Below are 18,191 nucleotides of genomic sequence, written 5' to 3'. Positions count from 1 at the left end.
TGAAACCATTCCCCAAACTCTGCCAGCAATAGCCATGGAAGCTTCTACAGCCCAAACAGCTGGTAAGTAGCAGCAATGGCCACAGAAACAAAACAGGAGAGAAAGGAAAGAAGGTCTGCACAGCTGTGCCCAAACACAGCCTGAAATGCCACTAGCACCAACTTTAGCCCACTCCAACTGCACACCATGGATCCAGGGACTACATTCTGTCCAGCTGAACGACACCATCCCGTAGCAGCAAAAGCAACATTGCCATCACTTCAGTAGCTGTCTAAGCTGGGCACAAACATGAAATAGCTCCTTGGACCACTGTTGAGTCAGGGAAAGCAACACCTTTTCCTGAAGAACCCTAAATAATTGCTCCTGATGAAACAGCCAGACCAAAATATTATCTAGGGCCACATGGCATTTCCTAGAATGCCCAGAAGTTACCCATCCCTGATCCCATCTACAGCCACAAATAGAGGTACTCTCTGAACTTCAGTACTCCCAGTTCAAGTAAAAAATTAAAACAGAAACAGAAAATTATTTGTTGGTTATATAGTTAGATGGAGAAGAATTTGGTGGGAATTACTACAGCTGGGAACATACTTCCAGGAGGTGTTGATCCAGTAACCGTTGTTGTAGTTGTTGTTGTTGGTGGTGGTAGTGTTGTTGTGCTCGGAGGGCTGGGGGTGGGAGTTTCCGGTGTCCTGGGAGTTGTTGTTGTCATTGGTGTGCTCGGTGTGGGTGGAGGTGTGCCTGTTAGAAACAGCAGGAACAGAGAGAAAAAACAAAGGGACAAAGGAATGAGATAGAGTGGGAATTAATTCAATGAATAGGATTCAACATTAAGTCAGCAGAAGCAGCACATTTGGCTGCTTCCACAGACCTATAGAGATTAGCCCACCCTTAGAACAACAAAGGTCCCTAGCACCAGCCCTTCCTTTCTGGCCCCAAAAGGCAGAATCCTTAAAAGCCATGCACACACAGGGTCACAGGCCTCCATGCCTAGTGAAGATACTGGGGATAGTGGTGGAAGGTGCTTCTCACAAAATCAGAGAGATCTACCGATAGGGAAGAGAGGAGGAGGAACAATGCTTTTCATCTACTGGGTGGTTTCTATCTGTGCCTCATTACATGAACACCTCACTAACTCGTGGAGTAAGAGCTGAGATAAGAATCTGTGGTCAGGGAAGGATGAATACCAAGAGGATCAATACCTCCACAGGAAAGGAGGACATAGGCCCCTGTGTCCTTGTTCCTTCTGAAACAACCAGCCCAAGGGCCACCTTGGGAAAAGGCCATTTCAGGGGATACACAGCAATTAGTCCAATCTCAGAATCCCTAGAGAGGCACAGGTGGAGGTGCTCACAGACCTTCAATTCCCCACAGCAAAGAAACTCATGAAAGCACAGACCAGAGAAGTACCTGGAGTTTGTGTGGTGGTGGTGTATGTTGGTGTAGGCGTAGCTGTGCTTGAAGTAGTTGAAATGGGTGTGGTTGAGACAGGAACAGTTGGCGTTGTCTGCGAGGTGCTGCCACTGGTGGTGGGGGTGCTGGGGGTCATCGTGGTCGTAGTGGTGGTGGTGGTGGTGGTAGGGGTGGTACTGCTGGGAGTCTCTGGTGTTGGCGTTGGAGTGGTTGTTGATCTTGGAGTGGACACACTGGTTGTAGTGGGTGAAGCTGTGGAAGGTGTGGTGCTCGGGGTGCTCGGAGTTGGAAGACACTCTGGGCGGTTGGGGGTGCAGCAGACACTGATCTCATAGTTGAGGCAGACTGGCATTGGAATTATACCTCCTATCTGCTGATCTTTATTGTTACAGATGAGCCCTACGTCAACACTACATTCCACTTTCTGCCCTAAATCTGCAATGGAAGTATTGGGGAATTTCTCTGCTCGGCATGAAACATTTTCAACTTTTGCACACTCCCAGTTGGGGTAGTTCTTCCAAATGTTATCAAAAGTTTCGTAGTCACCACTGTTCTTGTCAGTAGCATTTGGGTAAGTCATGTCAATCCACTCCGACCAGATGCAGCCACAGTCTGGGAGGCGACAACAAGACAGACAATTAGAAACAGACAGGACAGAGACACCAATGCAGGGCACCACCTCACACAGCTGGTGCCTTGGGCATCCCCTGCACTCAACAGTGCTCCTCATGCTGCTATTGCACTCAGCCAACACTGGCCACAAGACAGCTCAGTGGTGTGGCCAGGCCTCTCCTTCTTGGCCCCACAAACCACTCCAGGCCCAAATCAGGACACAGGCACTGATGAGTTCTCTCCATGCCCCCCCCCAGCTGGGCCACATTGATTTGTATGGACTCTTGTGTGCAAAGAAACACTCACAAAAGATGGACACAGGAGGCAGAGTGGGACTAAGCAGAGACTCCTGCCACTCTCAGCTTCTCGGGCCATGCACACCACCTCAATATATCGTGGAGAAACTAAGCACTGGGAAGGAACCTGACCACAGGGAAAGCAGGCAACAGAACACACGCTGCTGACAAAGCCTCAGCTGCATCTCAGCAGCACACAGATTGCTGGAGCCAAGCACCAACAGGAATGCTGGAAGAATCCAGCTGCCCAGAGCTTGTGTCTGTCCAATGGGGCAATCTGCACTCTGAAACCATTCCCCAAACTCTGCCAGCAATAGCCATGGAAGCTTCTACAGCCCAAACAGCTGGTAAGTAGCAGCAATGGCCACAGAAACAAAACAGGAGAGAAAGGAAAGAAGGTCTGCACAGCTGTGCCCAAACACAGCCTGAAATGCCACTAGAACCAACTTTAGCCCACTCCAACTGCACACCATGGATCCAGGGACTACATTCTGTCCAGCTGAAGGACACCATCCCGTAGCAGCAAAAGCAACATTGCCATCACTTCAGTAGCTGTCTAAGCTGGGCACAAGCATGAAATAGCTCCTTGGACCACTGTTGAGTCAGGGAAGGCAACACCTTCTCCCAAGGACCCCTAAATCCTTGCTCCTGATGAAACAGCGAGGCAATGAGCCAGGTTTGGCCACAGGTTGCCCAGAAGTTACACCCATCCCTGATCCCATCCACAGCCACAAATGGAGGTGCTCATGGATCTTTACTATTCCCACAACATGGGCACAAATGACAAGAGAGCAAGAAAATTCTTTGCTGGTACTGTAGTTGGAGGAACAGGGCTTTTGGTGGTAATTATTTGGTTTTGGATCATACTTCACAGACCTGGCGGGGGTGTTGTTGGAACAGTTGTTGTTGTCGTTGGTCCTGTGGTGGTGGTGGTAGTGGTTGTGGTAGTGCTGGGAGTCTCTGGTGATGTCGAAGTGGTTGGCAGTTCTGTTGTAGGGGATGTAGTGCTTGTTGTGCCTATTGGAATCAGCAGGGACAGAGAAAATAGACAAAGGCAGAAGTGGGACTCAATGTGAAATGAACAGAAGCTGTGCATGAAACAACTGTCTCAGACCTAGAGAGGTCAGCCCACCCTAACAGAGCAAAGATCCATAGCACCAACCCTTCCTTTCTGGCCTGAGAAAGCAAAATCCTTGACATCCATGCACAGAGACAGTCCTGTCCCTCCATGCCTAGTGAAGATACTGAGGATAGTGCTGGAAGATGTTTCTCCCAAAATCAGAAAGAGCAAGCAAGAGATGAGGAGAAGTAGTGCTTTGGATTTGGCTGGGGCCTTTTATCTCTGCCTCATTACCTAAACTCCTTCCTAAATTCTGGGGCAAAAGTTGGGAGCGGGATGTGTGGCTTGTTCCTGCCTCATTGTCATAAGAGTTCCACTGATTCGATGTCAGCCCTCTGAAGGGCTTCCCAGAGGAGTAGTGGATGTCATCAGCCAATGACCACACTTCAGAGGAAGGGACAGTCTGCAGAGTGAAACTGTTCCCAAAAGCCTGTCACAGAAATCCTTGCTTCGTACATCTATAGACGCTGGCATCCTCTAGCTCTGACATTGCAAAGGAAGAAGTGCTTTCTTGGAGCACTGTCAAGTTAGGGAAGACAGAATCTTCTCCCAAAGACCCCTAAATCCTTGTTTCATTTAAGTGCCCCAGCCAAAAATGCCAGCTTTGGCAACACGAAATTTCCTAGTATGTCCGAAAGTTACACCCTCCCTGATCCCATCCAGAGTCACAAATGGAGGTTCTCATGGATCTTTACTACTCCCACAGCAAGGACACAAATGACAACAGAGCAAGAGAATTCTGTGTTGGTACTGTAGTTGGAGGCACAGGGCCTTTGGTGGGAATTATTTGGTTTTGGATCATACCTTCTGTAACTGTGGTTGTGGTTGGTGGAACAGTTGTTGTTGTCGTTGGTCCTGTCGTGGTTGTGGTAGTGGGGGTGGTGGTGGTGGGAGTCTCTGGTGATGTGGAAGTGGTTGGCAATTCTGTTGTTGGGGATGCTGTGCTCGGTGTGCCTGTTAGAATCAGCAGGGAGAGAAAACAGACAAAGGCACAAAGGCATGAGTGGGACTCAATATGAACTGAACAGAAGCTGTGCATGAGGCAGCTGCTACAGACATAGACAGGTCAGCCCACCTTTAGCCCTGCAAAGGCCCCTACCACCAGCCCTCCCCTTCTGGCCCCAGAAAACAGAATTCCTGACATCCGTGCATAGAGAAGATCATGGCCATCTTTTCCTAGTGAAGGGATTAGGCATGGTGCTGAAAAGTGCTTCTTAAAAAATCAGAAAGACCATGTCAGCCTGAAGAAGGAAGCCTTCGCAGCCCCACCCAGAAAATGCCTCTACCAACAGGTGTTAGAAAAGTGGTCTGCTCTTTTCTCTGGATAAATTCTCTCCAGCAGAAACTTAAAAGTCCAAACCCTCCTAAGTAAGACTTCCTTGCAGATCAATGGTTTCTGTGATTGTGACCTGCCTTTAGTAGCCAATAGCCTTTTATTTCTCCAAAGGCAAAGTAAGATCACAGAGTATTTTTCTATTAATACCTGTAGATGTTGAGGTTACTGGAGTGAAGACTATTGGTATATACTCACTTGTCGTAGGCTCGGATATAGGTGTGGTTGAAGTCCTGATTGTAGTGGTGGTGGGTATTGTCTTGATGGTGGTTGAAGTTGTAGTTTGTGGTGTAGTAGGTGTAGTTGTAGGCTCACAAGGTTTTTCTTGCCACTCACAACAGTTTACTCTGATTTCATAATTATAGCAAAGTTGCCACATAGTTACATCTTGCTCATCATTTTTACAGATTAGCCCATATGTAACATTACACTGGACTTTCTGGCCAAGTTCTTCTAAGCTCACATCAGGTTTATCCTTAGCCCTGCATTCAATTTTTTCAGGAGCTGTGCATATTTTGTTTCCATGGTTTCTTATTTCCTCATATGTTTCATAGTCACCATCACCTTCTTCAGGTTTGCTAACATCAAACCACTCAGTCCAATCACAGATCAGTCCAAAGCAGGGAGCTGCAAGAAAAGACAGAGATTTCAGACATTATAGAGAACATCCTCAGAAGAGAAATATTTATTTTCTTCTATTAGGGATTAGAGGACTGCATTGCAATTTGTCATCTTAACAACGAAAAGAGTTCTAAATTTGGTTCTGCATTACCAGGTCTTTAAACCGGAAATTTTGCACCAAAATAAAATCACCAAGCCAAAACCTTTAAAGGTCCTTCTTCTCTATATACTAATGGCACTTTTGAAATTATAAAAAAACTATTCATTTTTGTTTAAAATATATTTTTCTCAGTTGATTGCCTTTGACATTTTTAATAACTCTGTTTTATAACTTACTTGTAGTTACTGGATGGCTCGTAGTGGAAACTGAAATAGAACAAAAAGTGATTACTTCATCATTTCAAAAGAAATATAATAGTATTGTTTTACTGACAGTCCTAATGTTATTTCTACTATCCCATTAGGATATTGTAAAGCTAACATGTGTTTTCCAGAAATAGAAAGGCACCTATACATTTATACTTACAATTTCTTTCACGAGAAATAAATCAATTAAAAATGCTAAAAGTCTTTCTTAGTGTGGTGTGATAAAACAATTCATAAATATGGCTCTATCTGTGGCTCAACTATAATTCTATATAATTGTACATTCTATATTTAAAATATTTTCCTTAAGAAAACAAGTTTTAGATCACATTTGTATTGATGATTTACCTGTGGTGGTGGTGGTGGTAAGAGTGCTGGAAGAGAAGGAGGTTGAAATGGTTGTAGGTGAAGCTGTTGGACAAGTCTCATTCCTAATAGGATATGGAGAACCATCTTCTCCACAAATGTATATTATACATATGTCGCCATCCTGTACTATTCCCACAACTTCACCCACTTCATAGCGTGTTCCATTGATGACACAAGGACACCCTGCAAGAAAGGGCTTTACTGTGCAATTTTTCTATTACCATGTAAGAGGCAGAGGCAAAATACTTAGGACAAGAGAGCATTTACATGAGTTGTGTTTTTGAGAGCTGTACCTGGAACTTAGATCTACCATATTGTGCTAATTTATCTTTACATTTAAAGCAATAGGACATATTTAATCAAGTCCTGAATAAAATGCCTGGTGACACAGACTTAGAAAGTAGGTTTTAAAATGTTCTGAGAGAAATAATAATTGCATTTTACTAACTGACACTTCTGTATTAATAACTACATGTTCAGGAAGTGCAAAGTCCTGGTGAAATCCATTAGTTTGGATATGGGACATGGGAAGAAAGACTGAAGAGGCATGAGAAAAAGGTTGAACCAGAAGGACTAACAGCAAAGTTCAACGAAAGTGCTGGCAAACTTTCTTTAGTCACTACTTTCACTAGCACTGGAAAGAATTATTCTAAATTAATACTAAGTCTTTTGTAGAGTCAGACAGAGCAGTTTATGATTTTTTTTTCTTTTTCTTTCCAGAAAAACACAAATGTTATTTACCTGGGAGTGGTTTACACTGTATAGATCCTGATGGGACACAGACACTAAAAGAAAAATTTTCAAAAGTTAAAATATTGCTGATGTTTTATGACACCTGTTAGCAGAGTTAAAAGCACAGAAACATATATTTGCCACTTGATCTTCATTCACACTACTGGATATTTTTCTGGGTATATTTTTTAGTATTGCCTACCATTTTTCTTTCAAATTAAGTCACCATTTCCAATACAATTGCAAGTTGCAATACTGCAATAACAATTGTTTTGCAGAGTGAACTTAATAGCTAGATCAGATTATTCTCTGGTCACCATGTAGAACCAGAGGTGTAAGTGCTATTATTGCCAACACCCTAAGCACATAGTTGGGACTCAACTTTCAAGGCAAGAGTATTTCAGATTACAGTGATATGGAAGTCCCAGTTTTAAGTGACAATACAAGGCAGAGTAGCCCCTCTATTCCCAAAGAGTCATGAGAATTGAAAAGTTGTTTTATAAGTTCACCCAGGTTTAAGTATTATAATTTATGACAGTTGACAGGTATAACTAATGAATTTGCTAATACATTTATTATAATAACACTACCAACCTGAAATCTGGATTATTGTGGGTTTGGAAAATTATGAAATACAAGAATACCAGCTCTTCAGCTGAAGTTTTTGAGGCCCAGTAACATAAATGAGGGACTCTGCATACATAAATTATTTCCTGAATTACTGCAAGTAATTTTTACATACCATATTGTACAGTTGTCTTCTGTGACTACTTCTTGCCCAGGGGGTACATGGGTTCCATCCTCGAGGTAACATCCACATTTATCTTCAGTCACACATTCCTTTGTCTCTTCATTATAAATAGGCTTGTCCTTAGGGCATCTGGGGTAGCAGCCTATTGATGACAGGTAGAACAGAATACAGGATGAAGAAAAAGTACAAAAAGCTAACTCGGTGATATGTTACCATCTGAAGGCAAATCATTCTCACTGAATCGAGCACAGTGAAAGAAATCTAAAACTTCCCATTCAAATCAATCCATGGACAATTAGCCTTTCCAAAAGACTTCAACAGTTTTCATTGATAATACTGGGGTGAGGATTAAGTAAGAGGTGTTTTTACAAAAACTAGTGAAGTTTCTTTTTGTTAGTTCAATACCTTAGAGAAATCCCTAATTTATACTCATTTTAATGGGCAGCTAGTAATTTTAAGACAAAGAAACACCCCAATTTTTGTATAAATCACACTAATACTTTTGTGTGGAATATGGAAGAAGATTCACTAATGAACAGGTTTTTCACTACATTTCTTGCTTGTCTTGAATATATCAGATGTCTTTATCTCAAATAGACAATTTATCTGTATTTTTCCTAACCCTTGGGCAGGGATCCAAACTTCAATGCAAACAATTAACTGACTATAAATTCTCATTCCATTTTTCATGTGAATGCACTTAAAATAGTATTCTGCTATTATTACTGTATCTCCTTTGTCCAAATAACCTCTTATTAAGTCCAATTATTAAGGACATAATAATATTATTATTATTAATAATAATAATAATAATAATAATACGAATACGAATACGAATATTAATATGAATAATATAATATGAAGTCCTCTTTGCACTGTACTGGAGTTCTAAATGGCCTTTACAATGAAACACCATGTAATTAGCTAGTACTTACACTGCCAGACTGTACTTAAGATGCCCTAACAAAAATAGGTGTGCTCTATATTTCTAGTGAAATTAAACAACAAAAATCATCCAGAAAGATACTTGGATATATAATAATCTGCCTTCTGACCCTTCCCAGATATTTCTAATAATTATTTTTAAACACAGAGGTTTGTTGGGTTTTTAAAAAATGTTTTGGTGAGGGATTTTTGTTGATTTTTTAGTACAATTTTGTGGTAGTATTTTGTTTTGTTTTGTTTCTCTTGAGTTTTGGTTTGTTTCATTTTTTTTCTTTTAATTTTTTTACCACCAGTTCAAAGGAAAGTCAAACTCAAGGCATTTCTTGCCAATCCCTAAACTGGAGGTAAGTGCTTCCAATACAGACCGAAAAGACTTTATGGCTAAAAATACAGGTTTTTTCTCCAGCTTTACCTTGTGGTAAACCAGAAGCTACCTGTAAAATCTTTCACATTCTTGGATCACTGCAGTCCTTTTAATGTGAAATTTCTGTTCCATTATCAACCACAAGGACTGTCACCTACTAGTATCTCATCTACACAGGAAACAGAATCTCTCTTAAGAATCCAATATATAGCAGCATCAGTGTGTCTGCTATGAAAGATATTTTCCAGTGTAAAGGTAGGTAAATGTTGCACTCTAATCTAGTAAAAGCAAGATGATCTGGAACATAAGAAATAATAAGGTAAAAAATGCCCTACTATCACTGACTTGCTTCTTTGCCATATCAAAAATTTTCCTGCTTTTGAAATACTTTTGCATGGGATTCAAAATAACTATGATGTAATAATAATGCATGTTTAAGGATACTATCCAAGCAGAGATTAGTTTTGTGGCTGACAGCAATGCAACTAATAACCCATTGAGGTTAATAAATAATAAATTACGTTACAGGAAACATCTACGTAAGACTGGAGGCAAACTCAATATAGCAGATTTAGGAACATCTCATCAAGTTGACTGACTAGTCCATAATTATTGCAAGATATCTGAACAAAGTTATACAAAACACAATATAGAACGGCAAGGAATTCATTACCTTCCAGTAGTGGTATTGTAAAGTTGGTGCTGACATTGTTGATCATCCTGCAGGTTGTGATATTACTGCCACAAGGCTCGTAGTGCCAGTCACACTCATTGCGAGGGTTGTAGTAGTCACAGAATATGGCTGATGAGAAAAGAGAGAAACTGATTAAAAACAGGGTTGCCAGAATGCAGTTCTGAGCAGGCCTTCAAAGGTACAAGCTGCATCATATACAAGTTAAGCTGGCCAAATTCCTCTTGAGGTACAAGACCTAGACTTTCTGCTACTCTGCTGAAACTAAGGATACATCAAAACACCAGTGCCCAAGACTGAAATTTTAAACATTCAAGCCACTGGGTAAAAATGCTTCAAATTATAAAGATTTAAGATATAAAGATATTTCTTAAAAATAATTTGTGCTTAAAATTAAAGGTTTATTTCTGAGAGTATTTCTCTTCTGTAGCTACTTGCAAACTCCTAAATATTTTTCCATTTTATACAAAATATTGCCATCTTGCTGTACCAGACAGGCTGAAAGACCAAGAGGAAACATATGAGCCGTTATGAATACAACTTAAATTCAGCTTAGATGACTAGAGACAGAGGAAGGAGCTTTTATTAAATTATATATCAGAGCAGAATGAAACTTAGAATTTTTGTTTCACTGGCTTCTTACATTTAAAAGCTCCAATTAGTCCAAATTCTGAATTTGAAGGAATTTTTTAAATTAAAAAATTGTATATTTCTGCTACTTAGAATCTCAACATTTTGATTTGAGTGCTTTTTGGGTAATATTAATTTAAATAATATTTTATGTTCATATATGGTGTACTGGTATGAATACTAGCATGACTAATGGACACTGTTTAATACACATAACACTGATAAGGTTCAGTGCTAAAGCATGGGAGTGCTGTATACTTTTTGCTATAATCAAATTCTGAGTAATTTGAAGAACTGAGAGAGGAGAGAGATCAAAGAAAAGAGAAAAAGAGAAAAGAGATAAAAGAAAAGCCAGTTTGAACAAAAGAGAGTTGAGATACATAAATTTACTAGCCCTGGTGTTCCCTGACATGCTGAGAAAAGATTTCACCAAGTAGCCAGCATGACTTTGCAGTGACAGTGACTGGCTTTCTGACAGCAGCTAAAAGATACAGTTGTGTTTATCTGTTACTCACGGCAGATATCAGGAGTTCTCCAGAAAACACAGGCCTCAGCCTTGATGCACTCTTGGGCGTACGCTGCAACTGCAGAGCAGAAGCACTCGCAATCTCCACCGCTGTCACAAGAGCAGGCATCATGAACACAAGCTTCATAGAAAGGAAGTGGGTTCACCTGTCAGGGGAAGAAATGATGCCCCAGTTAATTTCACTAGTTTTCAAACTAATATGTTTGAGAGCTCTTGATACTTGGGAATTGAATTGGCCAGGAATGAGATTGTGTCTAAGAGTTACCAAATCACAAACATTTACAAGCTTGAAGCTGCTCAATACATTCTGGGGAATAACAGACTTAAAATAATAGATCTCCTTTGTAAGTTGCTATGACTGAAAAAACAAAGTAAGAGTCCTTGGCAGTGATCACATTTCCTAATAGAGTTCCATTTTAATGCTCCGAAAACCAAGTTGAATTTATGCCAGTGAAGTCTTATCTTCCAGCAAGCTTTGCCAACCAAATGCTGAACAATGTCAGAAAGGCTGCATTCACAGCAAATATGAATTATATAATTTAGTGCCTGTCAGTTTTTGGAGTTTATCCAATGACACAATTTAAAAAAGCTTTTTTTTTTTTTTTTGTTTGCGACTGCAAGAGGAGAAACTTAGACTGGATTTTTGCTGCTGAAGTAAACCACAAGGAAACATATAGTAAATTAATTAACTTAATAATTGTTTGTGACTTCTCCACTGTGAGTCAAGAAAAAACTGTTGACAATATTACCATACATCAGGAAAGAGATGGGAAACAAAGAGCAGTGCTCTCTGTGCAGTGTACTGTGGGAGCTGTGGGCTGTCACAATGTTTGCTGTGGCAATTTGGAGGCACAGTATCAGCATCTGTCTATCTAAACTGTGTGATGTCAGTGGTGTCTAAGAAGATCCTTTTGTGGATTGAATACTACAAGTAGTAGCCCCTTCAACAGTCACCTTTCATGTTTAGTATTAATTTTCATCAGGAGATGGGTCTGATGATTGTAAGGTCCTTCAGTACTTGTAATACTGACAGTCTCTAAACAAGAGATGGTGCAACTGTAGCAAACAAAGACCTGTTCAGGATACATTTCTGAAGTTAACTTGCAGAGTAGTAGCAGTGAAACTGTGGGGATGAATATTGTACAGCTGGGGCTGTCACCACACAGTCCCATTGCCACAGACTCAGACTACTTTACTAAGGCCACATGAAATGTGCTGACATCTGTAGATGCACTGAAGAGTTAAATGAAGATCACTCTGTTTAACCATCTGTTCATTCATTTCTAATGGTCTTTTTGGTTCTGCATTATCAGAAATGCACTGTGCTGTCCCATCACCTACTGTCTTCTACAAACCTTGGAGTGACAAATTTCGAAGACTTCGCTCTGGATGATGCTGCATTCTTTCTCTGCCCAGGATTTCCGGTGTGGTTTCAGATCACAGGGCTTAATCTCTTCTGTGACATCTGGGCACATGGGAGATTGTTTCCAGGAATTTCCAAAAATCAGAGGATTAGAGTCCTGCAGTCCACTCCTTGTTGTAAAGTCATTGTTTGCCTTGTCATCAAAGTTGCCACACAGACCACACACTTTGCCCTGGAAAAGAAAATTGAGTTTTTAAATATACCATGGAAGTGAGAAACAGACTCTGGTAAAGTAAACGCAAAACATTGACATGAAAAGTGACAAATTACTGTCTCTGTAAATGATGACTTTCATATTTACTATCAAATCATTTGTACAGAAATTAAATTTTTATTTATCCATCCTCGGCAAATTATTCAGCTGCCATGTCTTCCCTCCTTAAAATCAATTATATCTGGCTTATTTCCGTATCTCTGTCTCCATATCCAATTTAAGATATTAAAGAGTGCCCAAGCCTCTTACAGCTGAGAAGAATTATTTTTTTCTCTGTTGTTCTCAATTTATCATAACTCATCTATTAATATAAATCTGAGGTAATTGATTTCTGCTCAAAGCTGTTTTTATTAAAGATTTCTAATATAATGAAAACCATTTCCTCATTCATGGAAGAGAAATTACAGGGAACCATTTTTCTTGAAAAAAATGTATCAATCTGTCCTCAATGGCGAATTTTTGGTACAATGCCTCAATATTCTCCAATTCAGCATGCTGAATTTCAGGAACCAGAACCATGGCCATACATACATTGCATAGGGAGTTTGGTTTTAAGACAGGGCTGAGACTGCATGTAGGTTTCCAAGCACATATGCAGCCAGTCCACACCCCCTAAATTATTCTGGATGATTTGCTATCAATACTCACAAACTCAAGAGTATTGCCTGTTTATCTCTATTAGAGTTACATCCTGTGAATTCTGTGCAATACATTGTGATAGACTGCAAGAAACCTCAGAAGTGCTTCTGCAAGCTGTGATGGTAATAATGCAAGCTAATCATCAGTGCATAGAGGATATAGAAATTAGACAAGGAGTCAGAATAAAAGAACATTTATGTTTCCTTTTCTATTCACAATACTACTTCAGAAAAAGACAGACAGGCACTAACTTTGTAATCAGGGCTCAGCTTGATGAAAACAGTGGTCTTCTTGTCCCAGATCAGCATCACACCATTGCTAGCCTCAATAACCAAGTACAGCCCGACTGTCCTGTTCCAATACTGCACATCATCACCAACATCTCGCTGAATTTCTTTGTACTCTTTGTTCTCCAATTTCAGTTCAGTTTTCTGAAAGATAAAATAGAAATATTGTAACACTAACCTCTAAGATGAGACAAGAAATTAGACACTTGTAACAATGCAACTCATTCTGAAACCAATATCTCAAACTCTGGGATGACTTCCAAGATGGCAGGGAATGGTGTAGCACTTCTGTTTGAGAGGTTTTTCACCAGCTGAGAACCCACACCTTTACAGAATAATTTGACAGGGCTTCTAATGCTTGTTACAGCTGCTTTTAGGGGCGTGACTTTGGAGCATTACATTTTTGGTAATACTTGATTACTGATATGTACTATCACCACTCACCCCTAGGAACATTTTGATAGCCTTTGAGCAGGTGACTCCTGTAGTTCCACAAGGGACATTCTCTGTGATGATACTGAATGAGCCACTGGAATTTTTGTCGCCACAGAAGTCCTATTGAAAAAGAGAAAGAAAAGAACATGAGAAAATTAGGTAGAATATTTCATTGTAGTTCAGTCTCATAATAATTGCAACCATTTAAATCTTCACAATGTATAAGTAGTTACTGCTCCTTCAAATGTGAGATCCTACACACACATATTTCTACAGATGCACAGCCATATATGCATACTTCCATACATATATATAAACAGTTAACATAGTCTCAGCCTGGGAAGAAGAGTGGGAAAATAAAACAAAGTGAGGAATATATCTTTAAAAATAAGTTTCAAATTTCTAAGCTTAGAATTTGGATTTATTTCACAAATGATAGTTAGCTCTCACTGCAACACAGTTCTGTTACGTGCAATTTATGATATATCTGGGGGGGAAAAAAAAACCACATTCATACAGCTTGCCTGCACTGAAAACACACAATTTACCCTGACAGAATGTGTGAACATCTTGGGAACAATGATTGCAGGCAATAAGCAATGACAAAACCATGGACGAAAGTAAATTTTCAAGGCAATCAAATTCCTTTTCAGCCCTCCTGATGAGCATTACCTGAGCAGCCACATATTCACAGCTCCCATCAAAGTCATAGAATTTCCCATCAAAAGTGTTATAATGGCCACTTCCATATATTGTGCAAGTCCCATAGCACACGTCGTCAGTGCATTTCCAAAGCCCTTTCTGGCAGGTGCTAGAAGAGAGCAGAGAAGTTGAATTTTCAGATCTCACCAATAGTATGCAGTTTGAAAAACTGCAGAACAAGCCAAGCAGCTGCCTGATATAATGTGATAATGTGCAAAATATCCAAGCCTCAACTTCAATTGTTTTGCCTGTTTTTAAGCCTATAATACAACTTCATTCTCTGTTGAGCTACAATCTTAAATCTGATAGCATTTCATTATTAAAAACAAGTGAATTTTCCCAACAAGAGATGCCTACTGAAAACAGAGGTAACTACTACCCCCATACTTCTAGAAGAATCTATATTTTCTGAGTTAGCAGTAAGTATTCCTGAAAATTAAGGATGATACTTCCAGCTTTTGCAGCTACTGTAGTACATAAGCCTAGATATGATATGAATATACTGCATGAATATATTCTAGAAGAGAATATTTACTTATAACTCACCAAGTGTTGCAGTCCACTTTTATCTTTTGTCCAGAAGAATACAATTCATTGTTATGAATGCATGGGCAATCTTTCTGCTCAACACAGCCCCCTCTGCCATCATCAAATAGACCTTCAGGACACACACAGCCTGAGACACACTCTGTCTGGAACTAAGGAATATAAGGAGAAATGGTTACCTTATGACAAAGCACTGCATCTTAATTCTACTTCATCCACAAGCACTCTTTAAAAACTGCATTTACAACCACATAGTCTAATATTGATTATTTTTATAAGGTTCTTTTTTTCTAGGTTTCTAATGTTTTTCTTTTCTTTTTTGATTGTCCAAGAAGCAAAATTCTTTTTCACCTGGAAATTACCACTCTACTGAAGCCACAGTAAACCATAAGTGGAATCATCATAAAAATGGCAACAGATTAATATCATGGGGAGGAAAAAAGGGTTGATTAAACCAAAGAGAAAAAACTGTTAGTTACAACTGTGTTTGCTGTGTAGCACCATGTCATGCAATGAATACAGAATAAAGAAAGCAAGATAGAAAGAAAAGTTGAATACATACATGATCAGTTTGAGGAGTATGACAGCTAAGCTGTAGAGGTGTTTGTGAACTCCACTTTGAGGATGCACTGCAGTCAAAGTATGTCTTGTTGGAAGAACAAGGTGCTTCTTCACCTGAAAGGTACATTGTTGGTTTAGATCAATCAAGAAAAGGCAAAAGAAATGTGAATGAAAGGTGTTAATTTCTGAGACAGAAATCTCAGTATATCATTATGAAAAAAATAGGCTCAGTGAAGAGAGAACAAAGCAAAAACGTGTTACTGTTTTACATAAAGAGAAAAAAACATGCCAAACAAGTACATGGAAAATTCAAAAGGAAAGTAGGCTTGGGAGGTTGGTTATGGGTTTTATTTTAGTTTAGTTTATAGAATGTCACTTACTTCTCATTTTTATTTTCACTGAAGTGCACTGGATCTTAGCATTTCGGCAAACACTAGAAAAGTGAAGTAAGTAAAATTAAAAAAAAAGTAAGCTCAATATCTTCAATTTAAGTCTAAGGATTTGTTTATATAGATTTGAGAGAATTTATTAAAGATGTCCTGCATAATTTCTACTGAAATTTCAAGGTCAAGTCTATTGAATCACACTGATCTTTTTTTGTTGGAGAAAAAGTGTAGCAAGATTTTAGGAACAATGCACAGAAAGGTTATAAGGAATGACAGCTATTCTATTAATCTTTAGTACTGTGTTTTACGACAACTCAGGAATTAGATAATAATGATACAGATAAAAGTGATAATTTAAATCAAAGCCTCCATTTAGATATGCAGTGTATTTTCATGCCTATTCCATTTATATGCTGCAAATCTGTTGACCTATATGCTTCCTCTGCTGGATGAAAGAAAACATCTCACAATTTGCACTGATGACTCAGGCAGCAAACCATTGCCAGAGATCATGGCAAAAGATAACAGAATCATTGATGTTGTTTTCAAAAGCCTATGCTAAAGTAAATACATATCAAGGATAGAGGACCTTCCTCTAGTGGAAAATACAAGCAATCCATGTCTGCTAGAAAAGCAAACATATCATATAGCTTATCTTCCTTTCACCCTTCTGCTTAACAAAGCCTTATTAACACTGTGCCTTCAGAGTACCATTTATCTGTGAAGGCCAGTACTCACACCTCCAAAGCAAGCTGCACTGCTCAGTCATTGGTAAATTGCATTGCAACAGGATAATGCTTTGCTCAGCATGAAGATGTTGTGAAATGCATTACAACTACTCATTAAAGTACCAAAAACCCTAAGCACCTTACACTTAACAAGCAATCTTTAAAGGGCTTTTTCCCCACAAAAAAGAAACCAAAATAAAACATACCAGCGTTCTCCATCTTTTGTGAAATACTTCCCGGGTTCCAGGTATGAGCCCTTGTAATAACAGGGGCACTGGGAGATGGGCACACAGTTATCCTGGTTATCCAAGTATGTATTGGATGGGCAGCCACAGCCATCCACAGGAGCAAAGTCTTGCAAGCAATACTTTTCACCATCAGCAAAGGAACGACAGGTTTGTTGGCACATTGTAAGATTGTAAAGGAAGACTTGATTTCCTGAGCAAGAAGATGTTTCGCTGCCTGGAGGGAAAAAAACCAAACTGATATAAAAGGAATGTAGGATGGACAATTTGGCCTTAATATTTCCATTCTGGTTTCCTTGGCTGTGCCTTATGTCGTGATAAAAACATTCCCTTAGATCTTATTAAAGTACAAAAATATCAGAAGTCACAAGTAACACTAACCTAACTTTACCAGTTGAAGACTTATTTTTAACTGCTATTAGTAGTTTCTACTTTCATACCCCTATTTGTTTCACATACTGATAATCAGATAAACTCCTAGTCTCAAACATACTGAACTGTTGATGAAAAGCAAGCATGATTAGAAACATAGACATTGATAAACAAATGCATGGTAAATGCCCTGATGGCTGGGATTCCATTAGTAAATGGAATTATATTAACCAGATTGGGGGAAAGAAGATGAAAGTTAAAAATATTGCTTTCTGCTTTTAAGTATAAAAATTTCAAATTACACCTGAAGAATATAACATGGATTAGCAAACATTTTCAGCATTGTCTCTTTTAGGTCCATTAGACATTTCTAAGATACTCTAAATCCCTTAACAGTGAGATCACTGACAACCAAATTCAGAGAAAACCTGCTTATTTCTCATGGTTAATTATTTCCACAGGGATTACTGTGCCACTACTTACTGCAGACACTATTTCTCCAGTCTCCCAGTATGATCCCTTTGAAAGCACAGGCTCTTGAGTAGGAGGACAGGGCAGCACACAAACATTCTTCATTGTCTTCACAGAGGCAGGTGTCATATTTACATTTCTGAAAGAAAGAAAAAGAACTAAAGGGTCACTAAGTCCCCAGGAAATCAATGGGCTTGATTGCTACAAAATGTCCTGTTTGCTTTTCCTGATGTTATTTGTATTAATTCCCATGAAGAGAGAACAAGAAGGAACAAGCAAAGACCAGAGAGTTAAAGTGCTGCTCCATTTCATACACAATGAAAATATTTGGATGCTTATTCTAACCTAAGCCAAGCCTCTTGAACCTTTAAAAAGCAGTCAGCCTCCTTAAGAATACCTTTTTTAAAGGATAT

General features: G+C 39.3%; 1 protein-coding gene across 1 annotated transcript in view; it reads right to left on the bottom strand.

Moving 5' to 3' along the window:
* The window catches only part of MUC2 (mucin 2, oligomeric mucus/gel-forming), a gene marked incomplete at its 5' end in the record, with an annotated part of 61,014 nt that overhangs the window by 31,180 nt on the left and 11,643 nt on the right, over positions 1–18,191 (bottom strand). The window contains 20 exon segments of the mRNA XM_079309981.1: positions 592–741; positions 1,411–2,025; positions 3,198–3,338; positions 4,246–4,395; positions 4,973–5,401; positions 5,732–5,761; positions 6,110–6,313; positions 6,872–6,915; positions 7,605–7,755; positions 9,596–9,724; positions 10,759–10,915; positions 12,125–12,364; positions 13,297–13,476; positions 13,777–13,887; positions 14,440–14,578; positions 15,016–15,167; positions 15,578–15,690; positions 15,957–16,009; positions 16,897–17,152; positions 17,791–17,917. Of these exon segments, the coding sequence (XP_079166107.1) occupies positions 592–741; positions 1,411–2,025; positions 3,198–3,338; positions 4,246–4,395; positions 4,973–5,401; positions 5,732–5,761; positions 6,110–6,313; positions 6,872–6,915; positions 7,605–7,755; positions 9,596–9,724; positions 10,759–10,915; positions 12,125–12,364; positions 13,297–13,476; positions 13,777–13,887; positions 14,440–14,578; positions 15,016–15,167; positions 15,578–15,690; positions 15,957–16,009; positions 16,897–17,152; positions 17,791–17,917 (3,571 nt within the window).

Source organism: Erithacus rubecula (assembly GCF_903797595.1).
Source record: "Erithacus rubecula genome assembly, chromosome: 6".
In the NCBI taxonomy this organism is placed as follows: domain Eukaryota; kingdom Metazoa; phylum Chordata; class Aves; order Passeriformes; family Muscicapidae; genus Erithacus; species Erithacus rubecula.
This window is presented reverse-complemented; position numbering and strand designations above follow the sequence as displayed.